The sequence below is a fragment of the Crocodylus siamensis genome, chromosome 10, assembly GCF_052110815.1.
Source record: "Crocodylus siamensis isolate JL-2025a chromosome 10, ASM5211081v1, whole genome shotgun sequence".
In the NCBI taxonomy this organism is placed as follows: Eukaryota; Metazoa; Chordata; order Crocodylia; family Crocodylidae; genus Crocodylus; species Crocodylus siamensis.
In genome coordinates, this window is record NC_143404.1 from 59,697,063 (window position 1) to 59,719,377 (window position 22,315).

At 45.4% G+C, this 22,315-nt stretch overlaps 1 protein-coding gene across 1 annotated transcript in view; it reads right to left on the reverse strand.

The window, feature by feature from the left end:
* Nucleotides 1-691: 691 nt before the first annotated feature.
* Nucleotides 692-22,315, reverse strand: part of KCNB1 (potassium voltage-gated channel subfamily B member 1) — a 206,244-nt gene continuing 184,620 nt past the window's right edge. Inside the window, exon 2 of the mRNA XM_090064707.1 lies at nt 692-3,022. Coding sequence (XP_089920833.1) covers nt 998-3,022 — 2,025 coding nt within the window. The 3' untranslated portion in view covers nt 692-997. The remainder of the gene's footprint in view (nt 3,023-22,315) is intronic.

Genomic DNA, 22,315 nt, shown 5'->3' on the forward strand with positions numbered 1-22,315 from the left:
CCAAGCGAGGCAGGGGCACAGGCCCCACCCTTCCGCACAGGACAGCCGACCTGGGGTAGTGGAACAGTAAGCAAGAGCATGCTAAACCCAGTAACAGGGCTGAGCTCTCGCGTAAGTGTACTGTCCCCCAGCACCGTGGAGGAACTCTGGCAGAGTCAACCAAAATGCCTCTGGAGATTTCTCCTTCTGCATGGCTCCTTCACACTCTCCCAGCGTGGGCTGTTGTTTAGTCTAGGGCCATATTATAGCCCTAAAGTAAGTCCTGGTTTTAGCCACGGGTTTCACTATGTTCCAGTGGGGGGGATGTTTTAAATTAGATACAAGTGGTGCAACTCACCCTGCTGATATTTCAAAATAAAACTTCCGGTCCTACAGTATCTTGTACTATCATCTTGTATAAACACACAGAGAGCATTTTAATAATTTAATTCTCTAGACCACCATTGTTTTAAATGGTTTGATTTTTCCCCATAGTGAGAGTGTTCCCTGTTACCTTTCGGCACAGTATCCATCAGAGAGGAAGCTGTGGAAGGGAATATTTGGAACAGCTGCTCTGAAGCAGCGAGTGTTGCATTTCTGCTAACTTTATACCGACCCCAGTAATTTGTTCCAGAGTTCAAATCTGGCTGCTTTGCCCTCCTTTACAGAAGCAATGCAAATCAGATGTTAACATTTCCAAAAGGAGATCCATCGTACAAGGGGATTGGATGTATATTTGGTCACACTGGCTTCAATGGAGGACATGAAAGGAGACTGATGTGTAATCAAGATTTGTAGTCCTTATTTTGACCGACATTGGTAGCATGAGTTTGGGCAATGTTAGTATAGCTGTTCCAGAGAAGGACATTTTCACAAACCCACACTGGACCTCCTCCTAGACTTTTAGAAACAGGTGGCTTGTTTCAGTCAAAGTTCATGCCATGCAGAAGCTCTTTTTTTGTGTTGAGTGTAAAGACATTCCTTTTAACTTTCAACAAGTTTTTTTGGGGAGCACACATCAGATGCTTTGATCACGTATGTTAGTGTGTCCTCCACCACCAGGTAATACATGGACCTCTGGTGAAATGTGATTTTCTAGTCTGACAGTCTCCTGATTTCCCTGGCTTTTTCCAGTAATACCTTCCATGGAGTAAATGCAGTTTTGCCCTATCAACTTAGGCGAGGTGGGTAAAGCAGCAGCCCCTAGATGGTTCTTCTCTGTTCTATAAATGTTATCCTTTTGCTTTAGATAACCACTGTTTGTAACACTGAACTTGGGGCTTATGTTTCCTGGGAGGCCTTTGGGAGGGCTTGAGTCATAAAGCAACTGACCTTCGTCATCAGTGTCAGCATCTATGTATTTGTGTATGCTGGCATCATGGAAGTTGAAAGCTATTGCTGTCTGCTTCTCTGGAGACTTTGGGGGTGTTCTAGCACTTGCAGTAGTATAGATGGAGGTTTCTGGACTCACTAATGATCGATCAGAGAGTAGGGAGCTATCTCCAGCAGCAGCAGCAACTCCCCTGTTCTTGAAAGGATCTGGGTATATTCTCAGTACATTTGATGCTGGTACTAATGTGCTGGTGTCCTCTTCCATAAAGTTGACTTTCAGAGATCTCAATTTTAAAGGATTACTGGCTTGGATGGACCCTTTAGGACTTTCTATGAAAAAAGAAGAGTGGTGGCTGCCTTCAGCATTGGGATTTGTCTCTATAAACCTGGCCCCACTCCCCTCCGGCCTGACTTGCTCCTGAATCGGATTAACACCACCTTTGCAGGGAAGTGGGCTATGGGAGAACCTCCCAGAGTCAGGAAATTCTGCAGCACAGCTTATAAAACTGTCAATACTTGACATGCTCCTCATGTCAATGATCCCGTCTGCGCGGGTTGTCAGCAGAGGGACTGTAGGGCCAGGAACAGTTTCCATTTCTAGCTCTTCCATTGGCTTTCCAGGCTGACCTGACTCTTTAGTATTGAGATTTGGCTGTGACTGAGCCTTTGCCATTTTGTTGTACATGTCCTCCAACTGCTGGACATTCAGATGTTGGGGACTAGAAGAGGACCGAGCTTTTTCTGGAGATCCTTGTTCCTTTGTTTCAAAAGATTTACTAGAGCTAGTTTCTGAGAGAGTTCTCTTGGTCCATTTCCACTTGTTGGGAGATAAGTGATTGTCCTGAACTTTATCCTTTTTGCTTACACCTTCACCGTTCTTTTCTACCACAATGTCCATCAGTTCTATACTGCGGGCAAAAGCATCCTTCATATTCATGGAGACAATGCTGCCATTTCTTTTTGCTCTTTCGAGTGCTTCTCTGCGCTTGATAGCTTTCTCCTGCCTCTTCTGCTCTTTGTAGAACTCAGAGAAGTTATTGACAATGATTGGGATTGGAAGAGCAATCACTAGTACTCCAGCAATGCAGCACAACCCTCCTACTATTTTACCTAAAAGAGTTTTGGGGTAGATGTCTCCATAGCCTACTGTTGTCATGGTGATAGTTGCCCACCAGAAGGAAGCTGGGATGCTTTTGAATTTTGTATCATCTTCATCTTTTTCTGCAAAAAACACTAAGCTGGAAAAGATCATAATGCCCATGGCCAAAAACAAGATGAGTAATCCAAGCTCATTATAGCTCCTCCTCAGTGTAAATCCTAAGGATTGTAAACCAGTCGAGTGCCTGGCAAGCTTTAGAATTCGGAGTATCCTCATGATCCGAAATATCTGAACCACCCGTCGTACATTTTGGAACTGAAGTACACTTTTGTTTGATTCTGTAAGGAAGATAGTGACGTAGTAGGGTAAAATAGCTAGCAAATCAATAGCGTTCAGTGGGCCTTTGAAAAACTTCCATTTCTTAGGCGAGGAGAGGAACCGCAAGAGGTATTCCATTGTAAACCATGCAATGCATACTGCCTCCACATGGGCAAGCTGAGGATTATCGGTGGTTTGTCCAAATTCATCCATGCCTTGTAGTTCAGGAAGTGTGTTAAGTGACAAGGCAATTGTAGATAATACAATGAACATGATGGAAATGATTGCCAAAATCTGCGAGAGAGAGAGAGAGAGAGAAACTAGTTAGTTCAGTGTATGATATATGCTCTGCTTTTATCATCATCAATTACATATTATTGGATGTTATCACTGAAATGTTTTAAGCCTGATTTTGCTTTTAGTTATGCAGTAGGAGTACATTCTGAAGAGGACCATGCACTGGTTTAAGGTGTATTATGTCTATAACCCAAGTTAAAATGCATCCCAAGCCATAATTCATAAACTTGTAGCTGGACAAGAAACCATGAACAGCAGCACCCTCCCAGTTTTTTAGGGAGTTTGAAGCAAAATTGGCAGGTTTTGCACCCTCAGCAAAATCCTGGTGGTGGCTGGGGGCAAAGGGGAGGGGGAAAAGGTCCTGAACACTAGAGAGAAGGGGTTGTGTGTGGGGGGTGCGGGTCGTACCTGCTCCAGAGACTCAGTTGCCAGCTGCTACTGACACAGAGCGGCCTGCCTGGCCCCAGCTGTTGCTGCTGGTGCTACAGCTGGGGTGCAGGGCTGTTGGTATAGCACCACTGACTCCCTGGGGATCCACCATTCTGGTGCCCCCTGTAAGTGAATGTCCAGGGCTGATATCAGACTCACCAACCCCAAGTTACACTACAGTATTGCTTATTAACTTCCAGTCACAGTGCTCTAACCAGAATCACCCAGGCCCTCCATCTTTCCTTTTGAAGTGGGGCCAATGATCAGTCAAGAGAAGCAGATTGATATATTGCACTGGAAGGACAAAAGAGAAAGAGGTAGAGAGTGTTGAGCTCACTGAGTTGGATGCTGTTCTCGAACAGTGCAGGCCCTGGATTTAGCCTGGACCCTTGTTCCCAGTGGGACAGAAACTTCCCCTCCTTACTGCTCTCTGTTACTTTTGTCCACTGCATGATAATCTCATGCAGCTGTGAGTCATGCCTGACCTGCCTAACACTTAAGCTGATATATCTAAGAGACTCCAGGGACTCAAACAGATGAGCATGGTCATGCAGTATGTGGCGCTGCGAACACGCTTGCAGCACCATATACTGCACAGTCTGTTGTTCTCCATGCTGCAAGGGCATGCTTCCCAAGTGTGTCTATGCAAGTTTTTTTTCTGTGGGGCTTTTTGACCCTTGGATATCCATCAAAAAAACCTGCAGGAAAAAAAAAATTTGGAGCAACGTATGCTCAGCCAGCGCGTGCTGCTGAAAAGTGGAGCTGGGCCACCTGGAGCCATGCTCCGCTGCCAGCCAGGCTCCGTGCAGCAGAATTGCTGCGGTGCAGCCCTGGGAGGCCCCCAGGCCCCCAAGTAAGCCTGCTGGGGCCAGCACAGTGCTGGCCCCTGTCTCCGCTACCCCACCCAGAGCAACTTGCCATGCACCAAAACATGCATGGCATGAGTGTTCCCTGGGGACAAGTAGTGGTGGCACAAGGTGTGCCGCCACTACTTGTCCCCGGAGAACCAAACATCCATACACATCTGGATGTGGCCTAGGTGTCTATACACATACTCTAGAGTGTTGGCGGAGAGGGGTGTTTTAATTAGAGCAGCTCTTGGACAGCCACTGTAATTAAAACTCTGTAACATCACAAGTGTTCAGCATCCTGTGTTTCAGAAAAGCTTGTTCAATGAATTTTAATTAAAGCACCCCCCACTGCCATTTTGAAACGTGGGATGCTGAATACATGTGACGTATTCCTAACCTGTGACACAGTGGTTAGCACGCTGTACTTGGCATTTGAAGAGAACCAGACTGAAACCCCCACTGGATGAAGGGACTCTAGATCCTGGTTGCATACCCTCACCACTCAGGACTGAAACATGGATGAGCTCTGCTAATGCTATTTTCCTCCCAAGACTTACACCACATTACAGCATTCCAAAATGTTCTTAATACAAATCAAATGAAATTACACAGCAATGAGAAGGTTAGAGCAGTCGGTTCCAACTTCCAAAAGGCAAAGCATCCATTAGACCCTCATTCTTGGGACAGAAATTTCATTGAGAAAGAGAAAATGGCTGAATTAGAAAAAGAAAGCTGATCTGTTCCTGGACCACTGACTATTCAAACAGGAAATGGTACAGACTTGAATTAATATATTCTCATTATAAGTTTCGTATTTTATAACAGAGCTGCCTCTCCCCACCTCCTCCCCCCCAATATCTGTTTTATACAGTCATAAATGTTGCATACCTTCATTTTTTGCTTTCAGAAACTCAGTGCATTTTATTTTAAACTTATTTGTAGGAAGTCCTACAACTGACAGAGAATCTGAGATGCTGTTTCTCATAGCGATGGATTGTTTTGTTGGTGACTGAGAAGATATCTTGTTTCTTAGGTTTCTGGCAAAATAGAAAATGCCACAGAGATGCACACACATGACTAATATTTTTATGTATTCATTATGCGGCAAACTGATTCTTTATGCTTGCTTTTCTGCCACACTGTTTTTTAAAAAAAAACAACATAAAATCAAGACCAACATACGGAAATACTACATTGATTAAATATACCATGTGACATAAAGTCCCCATGGCAGGACTTTAACATTGGCCAGGTATAGACATTCAAAAAGCCTGAGGCAGAAGTAATTTTAGTGTCCTTTACTTTAAGTGGCTTAGGTTAGGTTGGGAGTGAACAGAACAGGTGTTTGCCATTCGGGGGGCAGGGACCTGCCGGCAGAGGGCACTCCTGCAGGCCTCCCAGCAGGCTGGCAGAGAATGCCAAGCCTAGCTGAGCAGCTGGCCACCCCGCCTGGCCAGTGCAGTCCCTCTCCCCAGCCTTGTCCCCCCACCAGCAGCCAGCTGTCATTGGCAGTGGGGAATGGGATGGGGAACAATGTAAGCCCCTGCCCTGGCCCCCACAGACCTGAGCCAGCACACTGCGGGGGTTTGGGGGGGTCTGCATGGGTCGCCTTGCCCCCTTCACTGCATGTCAGGTTTGTCAGGTCAGGTCAGGTTTGCATGTCATTGATTTGTCAGGTGTAGGCAGGACGTGGGGCTGGGGACAGAGGCTTTACTGGCTCAGCTCTATGAAAGTCCAGGGTCAGGGCCAGCTAGGCACTCAGCTGAAGCAGCAGAGCGTGAGCTGAGTTCCAGCATGCCTCCATGCAAGGGTGGGGAGCAGGGGGCTGCAAAGGCACCTGGGATGTTGGCAGACTGAGACCTAACTTGAGTTGGTAGGGGATCTGGTACAGAAGTTCAATAGACTGGTCTAACCTAAATCCCTTCAGTCTGATATTACATCCATCATCTAGGTTTATCTTAGACCGGGTTCCACCATTTTTAAACCAGTCTATGTGTGTTGAACTTCTGTATGGTTATAGGTGTAGCCTGGTTTCCAAGCACTCATACCAATATAGGTGTAATGTCTGTACCTAGCCATAGTGAAATGGAACCATGAAATATGACCTCCCCATCACTGGACTTGTCAGGCATGTTAGTTTTCCTCATGACAATGTTGTTCAACATGTATTGTAGAAAGAATATGTCAAATATCAAATATCAATTTTTCTGTCATAAACTACAAAAACCACTGCTATCAAAATTCATCGGGCTCTTGTCTTCCTGGACAAAAGCTAAAATGGAACAGCTGAACCCGAGCTGCTATAGAAGAATCATCCATTTTGAATCACAATCAGCATAAAGGACAATCCAGTCCTTGGCATGACAGTGGAAATGCCCATTTCCAATCATAATCAGACATACCGCACCTGCCTTTTATTCAAAAGTAGAAGAAGGACCCATTGTGTAATGTTTGGAAGTGTTACATAGGCTGATGTAGTGTGCTTGGGATATGGTTTCAGAGTAGAAGTAGGTTACCTATGCCTTGGAAAAAAAATCTGAAGACACGAAATATAACTTTGTGAGAGAACTGGACATGCAGAATGCACTTGGGACAAATTACCAGTAGGAAACAAATAGCTTAGAAATTAATTTAAACAGGTACACGAATTGAGTGCTAGACATATCATCAGCAGTACAAATCAGACCCATGAGTAATGAAAAAAACAGACAAGCAACGCTTATATCAGCCTCTGCCCAGCTTGCTTATTGAAGGAGGAGGAGATGGAAGAGATGAAAATTACATCTCCAGGGGTCAAAAAAACCTGTGGAAAAAAAAGTGGAACAGTGCATTTATGGGCAATGTGCACCACTGAAAAGCTGAGCTGGGCAGCCTGGAGCCATGCTGTGGCAGCCAGCCAGGCTCTGCCTGGCAGGATTGCCGCTGCTGCAGCCTTTGGAGGTCCCCAGGACCCCAGGTGAGGCTGCTGGGCCAGCCTAGTGCTGGCCTAGACTCCCCTACCACCCCCGAGATAATTAAGCAAGGTGCACCACTGCTACTTGTCCCTCGGCTACCAAATTTCTGTACTTGTCTGGAAGCAGCCCTAAGTCATTTCCACACTTGCAGGCATGTGCGTTTGCAGCAGCTCAAATAGCAGCGGCACAATTTGTGCCAGCGATTTGTGCCTCAGTACATGTGCCTGAACATGCACTTTGGTATGGGGCATATTGTGCCACTTGGGGCAAACAGACCCTGCTCAGCTCCTCCCGGATCTTCAGTCAGGGGGAGCTAGAGGCCAGGCCAGGATCTTCATCCTTAGAGGTTTTCAGGACCCGGCTGGTCAAAGCCCTGGCTGGGATGATCTAGCTGGGGGTGGTCCTGCTTTGAGCAGGGGGGTTGGACTAGATGACCTCCTGCTTTTTCTTGCATGTTATTTTTTGATACCGGGATTTCCCAGTATCAAATTTAGAGTCCACACTGCAAATATTTAGCACAGGGAACATTTTCTCATTCCCAGCGTGCCTCTTGTGGCATCTCAAACTGCTTTGAGCTGCCACAATAGGCATGTGCTCGCTCATTTGGACGTGGTCCTAGAGTCTTTTAGAAAGCAGCTTCTTAAGTGAGTCGGAAAGGAGCCCAAGGAGCACGGGTCTTACTCTGCTGCTGCCTGAGGGAATGCTTAGGATATGAGGAAAAAAGGTAGTGCAGGACAGCAGTTGAAATGGCCACCAAAAGAGATGCAAGCAAGACCAAGGTGAAGAGAAGACTACAGCCATGTTGAGTGAGGCCAAGAAAGTTAGAAGGAAGGAAACCCAGCGAAAGCTACACTACAAATCAAAATATGAAATAATGGGAGGAGAGGCACAGGGACAAGCAGTAGAAAAGGCCTTTAAAATCCACAGGAAGAGTAGCTTTCAAATCCTGGATTAAAACTTGCAGTCAAGTGTCCAAGCTAAAGCTAGGGGAAATCCAGAATTTTACTCTTTCAGCACTTTTATTCTGCAAAAAGCATTTTCATGAAGGGAAAACACACAACATTGGAAATTACTGCATCATCCTAAAGAAAGCCCCTCATTTTCTGTCCTATAAAGTTTTACTGTTTCTCGCTATGGTTTTTTTGGGGGGTGGGGTGGGGGGAGGGGGATGTCACCCAGACTTTCCAAATGTTTGGTCCATTTAAAGTGGTAATTCCCTCATATGTGATGGGTTTGGTCTTTGCTGAATGGCTTATTTATAGATGTCGGTATATCTAGTGTGTTTCATCTCCTTCATCTTCAAGGCAGATCCTTTCAGCTTTACTCAGTGGATGGCATCCAGCAATAATAACTGGTGTCACACCTTCTGGTTCATTTGATATACTCTCTTTTTTTTGAAGAGCAAGGCAATCCCAGGTGAACACAACTTGGAGTACTAAGAGATTTAAGAGAAGAATTTCTTCTTGGCTTATCAGATCTGGTCACTGAGCTCAGCAGTAAACAAAGCAAACCGTTTATCATTTTCCTGCAAATCACAGCAAGATGTCACTTGAACTGCTAAGCTACATATTTCCCATTTTTTCCTAATCTACAGTGATTCTTTATCTTTAGGAAGCCCATCAAGCTATGAACAGTTTCAAAATAAATTTGTTGAAGCCATCCTGAAGTAAGCAAGAGGGTGTTTCAGCCAGGAGTGTTCCTTGTCCTACAAGGGGAAAACTTCTCCAGGCAAGAGTAGATTCTCTTTTTCCCCCCCATACATTAATTCCTCCTGGGTCTGATTAACAAGGTAAGGTCTGAACAAGTGAACATTATTACTAGAGGGGCACTGGATGAGCACATGCAGAGCTAGCTACTGTTATTAGTTATCACACATTAGCAGAAGACTTGGTCGCTGTCCCAAAGTGATTGGAATCACAGAATCATAGGTTTGAAAGGGATCTTAAGAGTCATCTAGTTGAAGTCCCTGCAGAAATGCAGGTTAAGCTATTCCTAGCAACCCCAAGAAAACCTCCAGTGGAGGAGATGCCACAACTTGCGTGAAAAGCTTGTTCCATTGCCCCTCTGTTCTTAAAATACAGTCTTTCTTTTGAGATGTTAGTCTAAATCTGTTCTGCTGAAGTTTAAACCCCCTGCTTTGTGTCCCACTCTCCGTGACAAGAGAAAAAGACTGTTCTCCTCCTTCCTCATGATGGTCTTTCAAGTATTTGAAACCTGCAATCATGTCCCCCCTCAGTCTTTTCTTCTCAAATTACCTCCTTCCCTCGACCTTTTATGGCTTCCATGTCAACCCTTTTATCACCTTCATCACTTGCCCCTGGATTCCTTCCAGTGTCTCCCCATTCTTAAAATGCAGAGCCCAAAATTACACGCACAACTCCAGCTGAGGCCTAACCGGTGCCAATTATAATCTGACCTTCTATCTACATTAGAAAAATCAAATCAGACATAACTAGGCATTCCCAACACAGCTGCACCAGACTTCTATTTTAGGAGCATTAGTAGATTCAGAGCATGCTTTCAAATGTAATCAGTTATTGCCTTGATTAGATACATGGTTGGTTTGGAGAAAAGCTGGATTGCCCCTTGGTTTTCCAAGACGGCTACAGAGAGAGCAGGGATTTGGGAGCAATGCAGACAGAGCAGACAAAGGTGGTGCATGAAGGTGCCAGCGAGGGAAGCTAAGGGGTAGGGAACAGGTGGAAAGGTGTCATACAGGGAGGATCGCTGCAGGAATCAGAGGGTCCAGCAGAGACTACAGTGGTTGGACAGAGGCTGCAATGGAAGTGGAAGAAATTATGAGAAACTGGGGTGGACCATCAGGTCCCAGAGCTTCCTCCCTTATGTTGTTTAGTTAGTATCCTGCTGAATTTGCCACTGTAAAACCCTTGTGGGAGCAGGAGGTATTTCACCATGAGCTCTCTGTGCAAACCGGTGCAGCCCCCTCACTGCTGAATTGTCCTACAGAGCCAGAGGCTTTCCTTTGCTCAGTTCCAGGAGTCTCAGAGATACAAGGCAGAAGTCAAACAATTCATACCAGTAAAAAATCCTCATCTATGTGTCTGAAGAGCAAATGTGTTAGTCCAGGGAACTGTGATCCTTGCCTTCGCATTCTGTTTTCCCAATTCCACACCTGCCTGCTCTTCCATCTCCTTTGTCCTCCTCAGATTTCTCTTCTGTCTGATGGGAAGAGTCACTGAGGTTAAATTTCGGTCTAAGCAGGAACAGTCCCTCTAAGGGGAATAATTTTCCAGCTACTTAGGCATGTGATAATTTGATACCAATATCTTTCCTACCTGCTCCAGACCATTTACTCTCACTAACTAGTGAATCAACAACCTATTTGCATTTAAACTGAGCTAAAGAGATTTGCTTTTTCTCTATGCTACTTAGCTGGGCCCTAGTCACTGCTCTAAGCACTTGAAATGTTTAGTCCTTTAAGGAGAATGTAGGATGACTTAAGCCTGGCGAAAGGTCTTAGGTTGACAGCCCTCAGGGTGGAGTGCTCTTTTCAATCACAGGATGTGGACAGAAGTGCAATTTTGGCCTACCTTGCCTGGACAAAGGCAGCAGAAAATTCATTATTCATGGCTTCCTCAGTGATGAGTTCTCTGTTAACATAGCACTAGATGTCCTTAGGTGAACTGGGGCCATTTTGTGCTAGGCACTAGACAAATGCATGGCTACAGATGATCCAAGAACGTATAATCTAATTACAAAGAGGACAAAAACTGGAAGGGGAATTGGAGGACCAGAGAGGTGAAATGACTTGTCTATGGGCACCTGAGACAGTGGCAGAGTCAAGAATAGAAATCAAGTTCCCATGACTCCCAATTCCTAACAGCTAGACTACGGTGTCTCTCTATTCAGTTCAGGTCCAAATGGGTGGGTATCCACAGTGCATCCCCACAGACTCATCAAAACCATTTCTCATCATTTTTTTTTTTTTTACTTGAAGGCATGCTACCAGTGCCTTCCCGCATGAGTTTCAATCCCCTTACTGCAGTTAGTTACATATAGGCTGTAATATGTATTCCCCACCTCCTGATTCTTTGTTTAATTATCGACTGCAAGGATTCACCTGCAAGAAAGAAACAGAGTTTGTAATTCCCAATCAAAAACTTCTCTGGGCATCTATCAGAAGGTATTGGATTGCACTCGCTCCTAATTATATTGCTGTCTTGGAATGTAAGTCTTCATAACTGCAGGCAGAATTTGAGAAGCACAAGAATGCAATAGCTTCCAGAAAAGCTTTTTTCTATGCTAAATTGTTTCCATCATTGCAAAGATTTCATTCATTAGTGCTAAGAAACACTGGGCTAAGCAGGGCAAGGCTTTTAAAGAATTTAAGAATGCAAAATACACATCTAAGGGTAATTATCATGATTGCTTATGCAAATGAGCCTAACAAACCAGTTCTGTGCACAAGTATAACCAGTTTGTGCTTGCAACTGTTGCATAGAGATGAGGCTCAAGTTTTGCATTGTCATTTGCATACTACATTAGTTCCTGAAAAATCTGGCACATCTCTGATTTAGTTAGCCTAGAAGGTACAGCTGTATCCTAACCTTGCCCTTGTCTGCAGAGTGAAGGGAAGGAGGGATCAGAGCAACAATTTGGAAAGTGCATTACTGTCCCTTTGTTTCTTACGTGTACTATGTTAGTGCCAGCTAAGACCAAAGGGGAAAATTAGTGATTTTTTTTCAAAGCTATCAGTACCTGGATGCCCTGTTCCCAGTACATTTAACAGGGATTAGATGTTTTAACTGGAAAAAGCTTTAAACATCTTAGCTGAAGATTTGTGAAGATTTCTGATCTTGCTAATAGCGACATGCCCTTTTGTGTCTTAGTGCCCAGTAATAAAGTAGATCTTAAGGGGAGAAGATGAGGTAGGGATGAGATAAGATGGTGTTTGAATATAGAGCCAATATTCTTGGAAACATTGCAAGGAAACGGATATGTAATAAAAAAACCCCAATACTGTATTTGTATAAATGGTTTGGTCCAAGGCAGGGGTTGTCAATCTTTTAGGAACACTGGGCTGAAAAAATGCAGTTAAGTCTGAAGAGGCCACTGCTTGCAATGTGAATGCCACCACTTCCCTTGTGGCTGAATTACTGCTGACAAGCCTGAGATTCCCTTATGAATTCCCCACCTCTGCTGAACTGTTGTTAGCAGGGGTGGAGAGGGGCTTTGCAGGCCAAATGAAATTGCTTGGCAGGCTGGATCCAGCCTCTGGGCGGTAGGTGGCTGACCCTGGTCTAAGGCATCTTTTTTAGCTACACAGGCATAAACTTGGCACCAAGGCCAAGTTTCATTTGCATGTTGCTTTGTGCTAAGGGATTTCCCTGCAGACTTCCTTTTCCCTGCAAGTAAGCAAGGTCCTGTCACTTTGTATAATCCAGGATTCCTCCCTCCCTCGCTGGAAACAGATCTGTGCAGTTCAGAGCTATGCAGCCTCTGGAAAGTACTGCATAGCTTGAGTGACACCATATGTCATCAGCCTGGCATGGATCTGTTGTAGGTATAAAGCACTCAGCAAGGGTCCATATGGATGCTATCTGTAAACAACTATGGTCAGCCAGATGCTGCTTTGAGACCTTGCAGTTCCATAGGCCTCGGGAAGTGGTTTAAGGGCAAGTGCTAGTTCAGAGGTCAAATTGGCGGCAGTATGAAGAGCTAGAACTTCTTACTGAAGGCTGCTAACCTGTGCTCAGAGAGACAGCACAGTCTTCTTTGTTTTCCATTATGTGCCCTCGTTGTCAAGAAAGCTAAACAGCATGCTGGGCTGCACTGGTAGGTCTGTTGCCAGCAGGGCAAGGGAAGTGATTATTCCCCTCTATTCAGCACTGGTGAGGTCACATCTGGAGTAGTGTGTTCAGTTTTGGGCCCTCGACTACACAGACAGGATGTGGACAAGTTGGAGAGAGTCCAGTGGAGGGCAATAAAATGGTGAGGGGGCTGGGGGACATGACTTATGAGGAAAGACTGAGGGAACCGGGCTTGCTTAGTCTAGAGAAGAGAAGACTGAGAGGGGATTTAACGGCAGCCTTCAACTACGTGAAGGGCAAGGTTCCCTCTAAGGTGCGCGTGTGTGCTGCTCTGTACAAAAAAACCCTCTTGTCGCACATTACCTTTGCAATGCCATGCACCCGCTTGGAGAGAAGCTGGGCCGCAGTTTCCTAGAAACCCGGAGCATGACGGAGGCACTGGGAAACTGCTCCGTGCCCCAGCCCCTTTGGGTGAGCTTCGCCCTGAGCCGCAACGCCACGTGTCTCCTTGCTGCCCGCTCTGCCCAGTGGCAGGACACACAAGGCTCCACGCTGCTTTCAAAGGCTGTGGAGGCAGTGTGGATCATTTCTGAAAGCATGATGAAATCTGCCAGATAGGGCAGACCAGGCATACCTTCAGTGTTTCACAGTACCTGAGAGCTTTACAGAGTATATTAAATGATGTGATTTATGTCTGTCACATGAAATCCATTCTCTTCTGCATGCTTTCCTCAGGTGGAGAATTATACATAAACTTTTCTGTTTTGGTAGGGATTTTTATAGTTTAATTTATTAAAAATAAAATATTTTATATATATATATAACATATAGTTTAGTCTTTCAAGAATCTTTTCTCCCAAATAATGTTGTGAGAATAATTTGCTCAGCACGCCAAAAAGGGGAGCCAAGACCAATTCAGGAACAGACCAAAGTGGCGCGCTCATGGATCGCTAAGCCTTAGAGGGAACATTGCTGAAGGGAGTTCCAAAGAGGATGGAGCGGGACTGTTCTCAGTGGAGGCAGATGACAGAAGAAGGAGCAATGGGCTCAAGATGCAGCATGGGAAGTTTAGGTTAGATATTAGGAAGAATTTTCTCAGTAGGAGGGTAATAAAACACTGGACCAGTTTACCCAGGGGGGTAGTGGAAGCTCCATTCTTGGAGGTTTTTAAGCCCCAGGTAGACAAAATCTTGGATGGGATGATATAGTTGGGGACGGTCCTGCTTTGAGCACAGGGTTGGACTAGATGACCTCTTGAGGTCCCTTCCAATCCAAACTTTCTATGATTCTATGAATCAGGATCAAAGCCCTAAGGTGAACTCCTTTTCTAAATAACTGAATGACTTCTCCCAACACTGCTGAATGGCTTAGAGCACCATTTATACACAGGTACAAGGGACTTATCCCATGTCAGATCTGGGACTAAAATCCAGCTATCTTGATGACTACTCCTCCATGCTTAACCACTGCATACAATGCATAGGAAGTTACAAAAGGCTCATTGGAAAATCAAATAAAACTGCTTGCTTTCTAAGAGCAGACACTTAGCCAGTGAAACAAAGTTCTCTTCTCATTCATAGACTTCTTTAGCCATATCCTCAATTCTGCATACCGTGTGTAGGAATCTTGCTCTCTATGTTTCCAGTGGTCCAGCAACAAAGACTAATAGCTATAGTCTATTAAATTACCTAATTGGTCCCATGGGCTAAGTACAGACAGTCAAAAAGCCTGAGGCTGAATCGATTAAATCTTTGCAGGTTAATCTAATCTGTGTAGATTGACCTGATAAGCCTGCAGTGGCTCAAGCCAGAAGCCAGAGGGCACCAGAGCACACCTACCTGCTTGGCTGGAGCAGACAGCTTGGGCCAAGGCTAGTCTTTCCACCCTTGTGGGAGAGGTTGGAGGGGAGGTACAAAGCATGCTGGGGGACTGTGAGTTAGCTTGAATCTGGAGAGTATCTGGGACAGAAGTCCAATAAACTGATTTAACCTAAGTCAGTTAAGTCTGATACCACAGCCATCTAGGTTTATTTTAAACTGGTTTGGGCTATTTTGAAAGTGGTTTATGTGACTGAACGTCTGTTGTGTTACAGATTTGAACCAGTTTATGACCCCTCATACTGATTTATGTGTAATTTCTGTCCTTAGCCATGCAGACTGGCAGGCACACAATGTGCATTGTGACACACCTCCACACACTTCTGGTATGACATAATACTTTCAGAGCTTTCATGCACTGCTGAGGAAAACTATAGCCATTTCTAAAAGGATGAGGAGCAATGCTTTTGGTTGTTTAAATATGTATGGAACGTCCCAGATTTATTTATCATGGTATAGAAGCAGCAAATGTATTCAGAAGGCAAAAAAGGGATAGACTGTTTAATGGAAAATGTCTGGGATTCAGTGGCAGACACTGTTCTTTGGGTAGATGTGATATCTTTTATTAGACCAACTAAATAGCTGGAAAAATTCTTCTGTGCAAGCTTTCAGGCACAAACATCCTTCTTCAGGCACAGGGAGAGTCTGGAAGGGTGTTTGTGCCTGAAAGTTTGCGAAGAAGAATTTTCCCAACTATTTAGACAGAACACCAGCTTGTCTTAGCTGGGAACTCTTCAGTAAGCTAAATCACAAAAAGGAAGCTTATAAGAAGTAGAAACTTGGACAAATACTAGGGAAGAATATAAGAGCATTGCTAGGGATGAAGTCAGGAAGGCCAAGGCACAACTGAAGTTGCAGCTAGCAAGGGATGTGAAGGGTGACAAGAAGGGTTTTTTACAAGTATGTCAGTAGCAAGAGGAGGATCAGGGAAAGTGTGGGTCCCTTACTGAATAGGGACCCACCTTGTGACAGAGGATGTAGAAAAGGCTGAAGTACTCAATGCCTTTTTTGTCTCAGTCTTCACAGGCAAGGTCAGCTTCCAAACTATTGTACCGGGCAGCAAAGTTTGGGAAAGAGGTGAGCAGCCCTCAGTGGTGAAAGAACAGATCAGGGACTATTTAGAAAAGCTGGATGTGTACAAATCCATGGGGCCAGATGGGATGCATGCAAGAGTGCTGAGGGTGTTGGCTGATGTGATTGCAGAGCCATTGGCCATCATCTTTGAAAACTCATGGTGATCAGGAGAGGTGTCGGATGACAGGAAAAGGGCAAATGTTGTGCCCATATTTAAGAAAGGGAAGAAGGAGGATCCAGGGAACTACAGACCATTCAGTCTCACCTCAGTCCTTGGAGAAATCATGGAGCAGATCCTCAAGGAATCCATTTCTAAGCACTTGAAGGAACAGGTGATTGGGAACAATCAGCATAGATTTACCAGGGGCAAGTCATGCCTGACCAACCTAATTGCCTTCTATGATGAAATGAATGGCTCTGTGGATGTGGGGAGACTGGTGGATGTGGTATACCTTGATTTTAACAAGGCTTTTGATATGGTCTCCCACAACATTCTCACAGGCAAGCTAAGGAAGAATGGGCTGGATGAATGGACTGTAAGGTGGACAGAAAACTGGCTAGAACATCGGGCTCAAAGACTAATAATCAATGGCTCAATGTCTAGTTGACAGCCGGTATCAAGTGGAGTGCCCCAGGGGTCTGGCCTGGGGCTGGTTTTCTTCAATGCCTTCATCAGTGACCTGGAAGATGGCATAGAGTGCACCCTCAGCACATTTGCAGGTAAGACCAAGCTGGGAGGAGTAGTAGATACGCTGGAGAGCATGAACAACTCGTGCCTCCTGAGGCTGGAGGGGCATGGCGACTGTCCACAGGCAGCAGCGGTGGTGTCAGTGGCTGGCAACCACAGTGATGTTGGCGGCGAGGGTGGGCCAAGTGGGGGTTGCCCACAGGCAGCTGCAGCGGTGTCAGAAATGTTGGTAGCAGGGGGGATGTGGTAAATGGCGACCAACCGCAGATGCTGGCGGCAGCATTGGCAGTGGCCAATCTAGGGGGGCATGTGCCCCCCCCATGTGTCCCCTTATGCATCACCTATGCTGGAGAGTAGGGCTAGGATTCAGAGTGACCTAGACAAATTGGAAGATTGGATCAAAAGAAATCTCATGAGGTTCAACAAGGATAAGTGCAAAGTCCTGCACTTAGGATGGAACAATCCCATGCACCAGGACAGGCTGAGGACTGACTGGTTGGGTAGCAGCTCTGCAGAAAAGGACCTGGGGACAACAAGCTGAATGTGACCCAGCATTGTGTCCTTGTTGCCAAAAAAGGCTAATGGAATACTGGGCTGCATTGTTAGGTGTGTTGCTAGCAGATCAAAGGAAGTGATTCTTCTCATTTATTCACACTGGTGAGTCCACAACTAGAGTACTGTGTCCAGTTTGGGCGCTCCCACTACAGAAAAGATGGGGACAAATTGAAGAGAGTCCAGCAGAGGGCAACAAAAATGGTTAGAAGGGTGGGGCACATGATTTACGAGGAAAGACTGAGGGTATTAGGATTATTTAGTCTAGAGAGAAGAAGACTGAGAGGGGATTTAGTAGCAGCCTTCAAATACCTGCAGGGGGGTTTCAAAGAGGGTGGAGCTGGACTGTTCTCAGAGGTGGCAGACAACAGAACAAGGAGCAATGGTCTCAAGTTGCAGCAAGGCAAGTTTAGATATTAGGAAGAATTTTCTGACTAGGAGGGTAGTAAAACACTGGAGTAGGTTACCTAGAGAGATGATGGAAGCTCCATCCTTGGAGGTTTTCAAGACACAGCTAGACAAACCAGGGGCGCCTGGTGCCTCTTCAGTCTGGGGGGGCACAATTTTGGGGGAGGCCCAGAGGTGGGCCAAATGCCCATATGCACTTCTACACTTCTGTGCTGCGGATTAGTGCTCTCCATCTCAACAGGCCCATGTGGGAAAAAAAACTGCCCCATCCTGAGCAGTGCCAAGTTGGGGGACAGTCTCAGGGGTGGGCAGCATGTGCCCCCCTGTGGCTCCCTACCAGTCACCTGTAAAACAGAGTTTTGGCTGAGACGATCTAGCTGGGGATGGTTCTGCTTTGAGCAGGGGGTTGGACTAGATGACCTCCAAAGGTCCCTTCCAACCCTAATTTTCTATGATCCTATGATTTAATTTTTGCTTTCATCACTTACTTTCTTTGTGAGTTTGAGCAAATTCCTCAGTGTACACTGTTCTCTAGCTCTTCATGGGGATAAGAGTCTTTTCCTAACCAACAGCTGGTGCATTAGTATTTAGGGGCAAATTTATGAAGGTATAGCCAGCGAGAAATTTTTTGATCAATTTTTTTTCCCATTAGAAAATGCCAATTTGTCAAAAATCAAAGCTGTTTCCAGAAAAGAGTCAGTCTTGATGAAAGTCTCATTTCAAAACATTGAAATATCCCATGTAGACATTTTGTTAAAACAGAAAGGTTTTAAAAATTCTAAACTGACATGTTCTGATATGTAAATTATATACAGTGTGTGTGTGTATGTGTGTATATAGTAAACAAGTAGTACAAATAAAATGCCAGTCTTAGTATCATTGCAATATAATTTTTCAATAAGCCTGACCCCAGATTTTTTTTTTTAATTTTCCTTTGTGAAAATGTTTAAGATAGCAGAATTTCATCCTTATTTGTAAGAGGAAACCTTCATAGATTTCATAGACATTAGGGCTGGAAGGGACCTTGGAAGATCGAGTTCAAGCTCCTGCCTGAATGGCAGGAAGTCAGCTGGGGTCATAGGATCCCAGCAAGATAAGCATCCAATTTGCTCTTGAAGGTGTTCATTGTAGGTGCCTGAACCACCTCTGATGGCAGGCTGTTCCAGACCTTGGGGGCTTGAATGGTAAAGAAATTCTTCCTTATGTCCAGCCTGAAACGGTCTTGCAGGAGTTTATGACGGTTCAACCTCATCATCCCTTGGGGCACTGTGGTGAACAAATGTTCCCCCTAATAAACTTGTAGGTGGTCATCAGATCACCCCTGAGCCTGCGCTTTTCCAGGCTAAAGAGCCCCATGGCTCTCAGCCTGTTGTTGTAAGGTCTGTTTCCTGACCTCTGATCATGCGCGTGGCTCGTCTCTGGACTCTCTCAAACTTCTCCACATCCTTTTTGAATTGTGGAGCCCAAAACTGGACGCAGTACTCCAGCTGCAGCCTCACCAAGGCCGAGTACAAGGGGAGAATGACATCCTGGGATTTGCTTGAGAAGCATCTATGGATGCAAGCCAGCGTTTTGGTCGCTTTACTAGCCGCAGCATCGCGTTGCAGGCTCATGTTCATCTTGTGGTCAATGATGACTGACAAGTCTCTTTCTTCTGTAGTGCTAGCCAGCGTAGCACTGCCGAGCCTATAAGGATGCTGCAGGTTTTTCTTCCCAAGGTGGAGAACCTTGCATTTTTTGGTGTTAAACACCATCGGGTTCTCGTCTGCCCATTTGCTGAGCCTGCCCAGGTCAGGCTGGATCACCCGCCTGTCTTCTGGCGTGGATGCTTTGCCCCAAAGTTTGGTGTCATCGGCGAACTTGGCCAGTCCACTCCTGACTCCAATGTCCACATCATTAATGAAGATGTTGAACAATATGGGTCCAAGGACAGCGCCTTGGGGACCCCACTGGTCACAGGACACCATGATGATTGAATTCCATCAGTTACTACCCTCTGGGTCTGACCACAGAGCCAATTTCCCAGCCAATGGATTGTGGTGGACCGAAGAACACAATTGGCTAGTTTCGCCAAGAGGTGATCATGGGATATCAGATCAAAGGCTTTTTTGAAGTCAAGATATATGACATCAATCTCTTTTCCCTTGTCCAGGTGATAGGTCACTAGGCCGTAGAAGGAAATGAGATTGGTCAAGCAAGACCTACCCGCAACAAACCCGTGCTGGCTATCCTTTAGAATGTTGGCTTCATCCAGTCCATTAAGGATGGCCTCTTTAATAAACTTTTCTAAGATCTTCCCCAGGATAGAAGTCAGGCTGATGGGCCTATAGTTAGCCGGATCCACTTTCCTCCCTTCCTTGAAGATCGGCACCACATTGGCCTTCTTCCAGTCTTTGGGAACTACACCAGAGCACCAGGAGTTTTCAAAAATCCATGCCAGGGGCCGGGCTATGATGCTCACCAGCTCCTTGAGTACCCTGGGGTGTAGACTGTCAGGGCTGGCTGACTTGAAGGTATTCAGCTTCTCAAGATGTTCCTTCGTGAGGTCAGCATAAATGAAGGGCAGGGGATCTCCCTCACCCAGACCTCCCATGGGCGTGGGCGTCCCATGGGACTGATGAAAGACTGACGCAAAGTACCCATTTAACAGGTTGGCTTTTTCCTGGGCGTCAGTTGTCAGTTGCCCCATCTGGTTCAGCAGGGGTCTAACATTGCCCTTGCTTTTCCTCTGGCTCCCCACATATCTGAAAAAGGACTTTTTTTTGTCCTTGATGCTCGAAGCTAGTTGGAGTTCAGTTGCAGCCTTGGCTTTCCTGGTTTGCTCCCCGCAGGACTGGACCAGTGCAGAATAATTCTCCTTGGAGGTGAATCCCCTCCTCCATCCTTTGTAGGCCTTTCTTTTTAGCCTCAGGAGGTCTGCTAGATCCCTGGAGAGCCAGGGGGACTGCTGTGCCCTCTTGCTGCCTTTCCTCCGAGATGGCATAGAATTAGCTTGTGCATTGAGGATCGCTCCCTTGAGGAGCAACCACTCTTCTTGAACTCCCCTCTCCCTGGGGTCATGGTCCCTTAGGGCCTGACTGACAAGCCTCCTGAGCTTGTCAAAGTTGGCTTTCCTGAAGTCAAGGACTTCCGTGTTGCTGACTGACTTGCCAGCTTTACGGCAGATGGTGAAGGTGATCAGCTAATGGTTGCTGTCACCCAGCTTCCCATTGATCACTAGGTCGCCAATTAGGTCATCCCCAGTAGCCAGTACCAGGTTGAGCAGCGCTTTGCCTCTTGTTGGCCCATAGACTTCTTGAGTCAGGTAGAGGTCATCCACACACGATAGGAAGCTTTGCGACTGCTCGTATTTTGCTGAGTGATCCTCCCACGAGATGTCTGGGTAATTGAATCTTTCTGGACATTGTAAAATTTCCCACATGCGATAAAATTGTTTTCTGTCCCAGTCTTATATTTAGGTGCCTGGAGATGCATGGGGAAAGGTTTAAGCACTTGCATAATTTTAAAAAATGGATCTCTAATGCCTTACTCCTATGGGAATGCAAGCCATATAACTATCTAGATAATGATCTTCAGAGCACTTTTTTGAGGTGATCACAATTAATAAATAAATTACATCCTCTTTGGAAGACTTCTAGTCACTGGGAAGAAAATAATTACAAATACTTGAGCAGATTTGATATTCCTGCCAGCAGTGGGTGGTGATTCACACAGCCCATTGAACACATGATCTTATACATCTTCCCAGAACATAAACACCTTATTGCAATAGATCCTGGTTCTGTGAGCTGTTGAGTATAGACAGATTCATGTTCCTGTGTGGCGGTGGAGTGTCTGTGCAGAGTCAATTACAGGATGTTGGCCTGGCATTGTAAGTATAAATAAAGACTACAGTTTCCCATTGTGAATTCAGTATGGCAGTAAGGTCACCTGCTACATGCCCTATAGGCATATGATGGACAGAACAAAAGGCAGAGACGCAGCGTTGAGGTGGAATTTTGCCCCTGGATTAGCTCATGTGGCAATTTTTCAATGCAGGCGTTTGTAGTTCCTCTTCATTAGCCCCAAAAGATTTTTTCCATCTGGCTATTTGCATATTAAGAAACCATACTCTATATTTATTTTATAGAGTAAGACACCACATTTGTCTATATGCAGAACAGAGTTTTCTTAGCAAGGGGCTGGTGGAATTTTTATCCTAGGAATAGTGAAGCTATAAAGAAAGGCAACCTTTGCTCCTTCAGCACTTCCTTGGGCAACAAGACAAAACAGATGTCAGGAATAAGGCAGAAAGAGGGAGAAATACAGTGATCTTTTAGTGTGCCTAGTGTTCCAGTTTTTAAGGCACTGAGATACTACAATATGGGCTGGACAGCCAACACAGCTTATAAGCATGCCCTTAACTGCACCCTATCCAGCAAAACCCTTATATCCACACATTCAGTGGGATAGCTTGTGCTAATTTAGGGCATCGCACCTGCTGGATATTGATTTAGACCTGTATAATATCTCTACGTTGCTCTCATTTTGAATGTCATACATGTTTATATTATCAGTTGCCCTCTGGTGGTTAAATACTTCCACACATGCCTCATGACCTCTCTCTAGTGTGAATGATTATACGTTGGCTGTGTAAGTTTAAACCCTTGTACTAGTCCATAAGCATTAATTAATCATGAGTTTAAT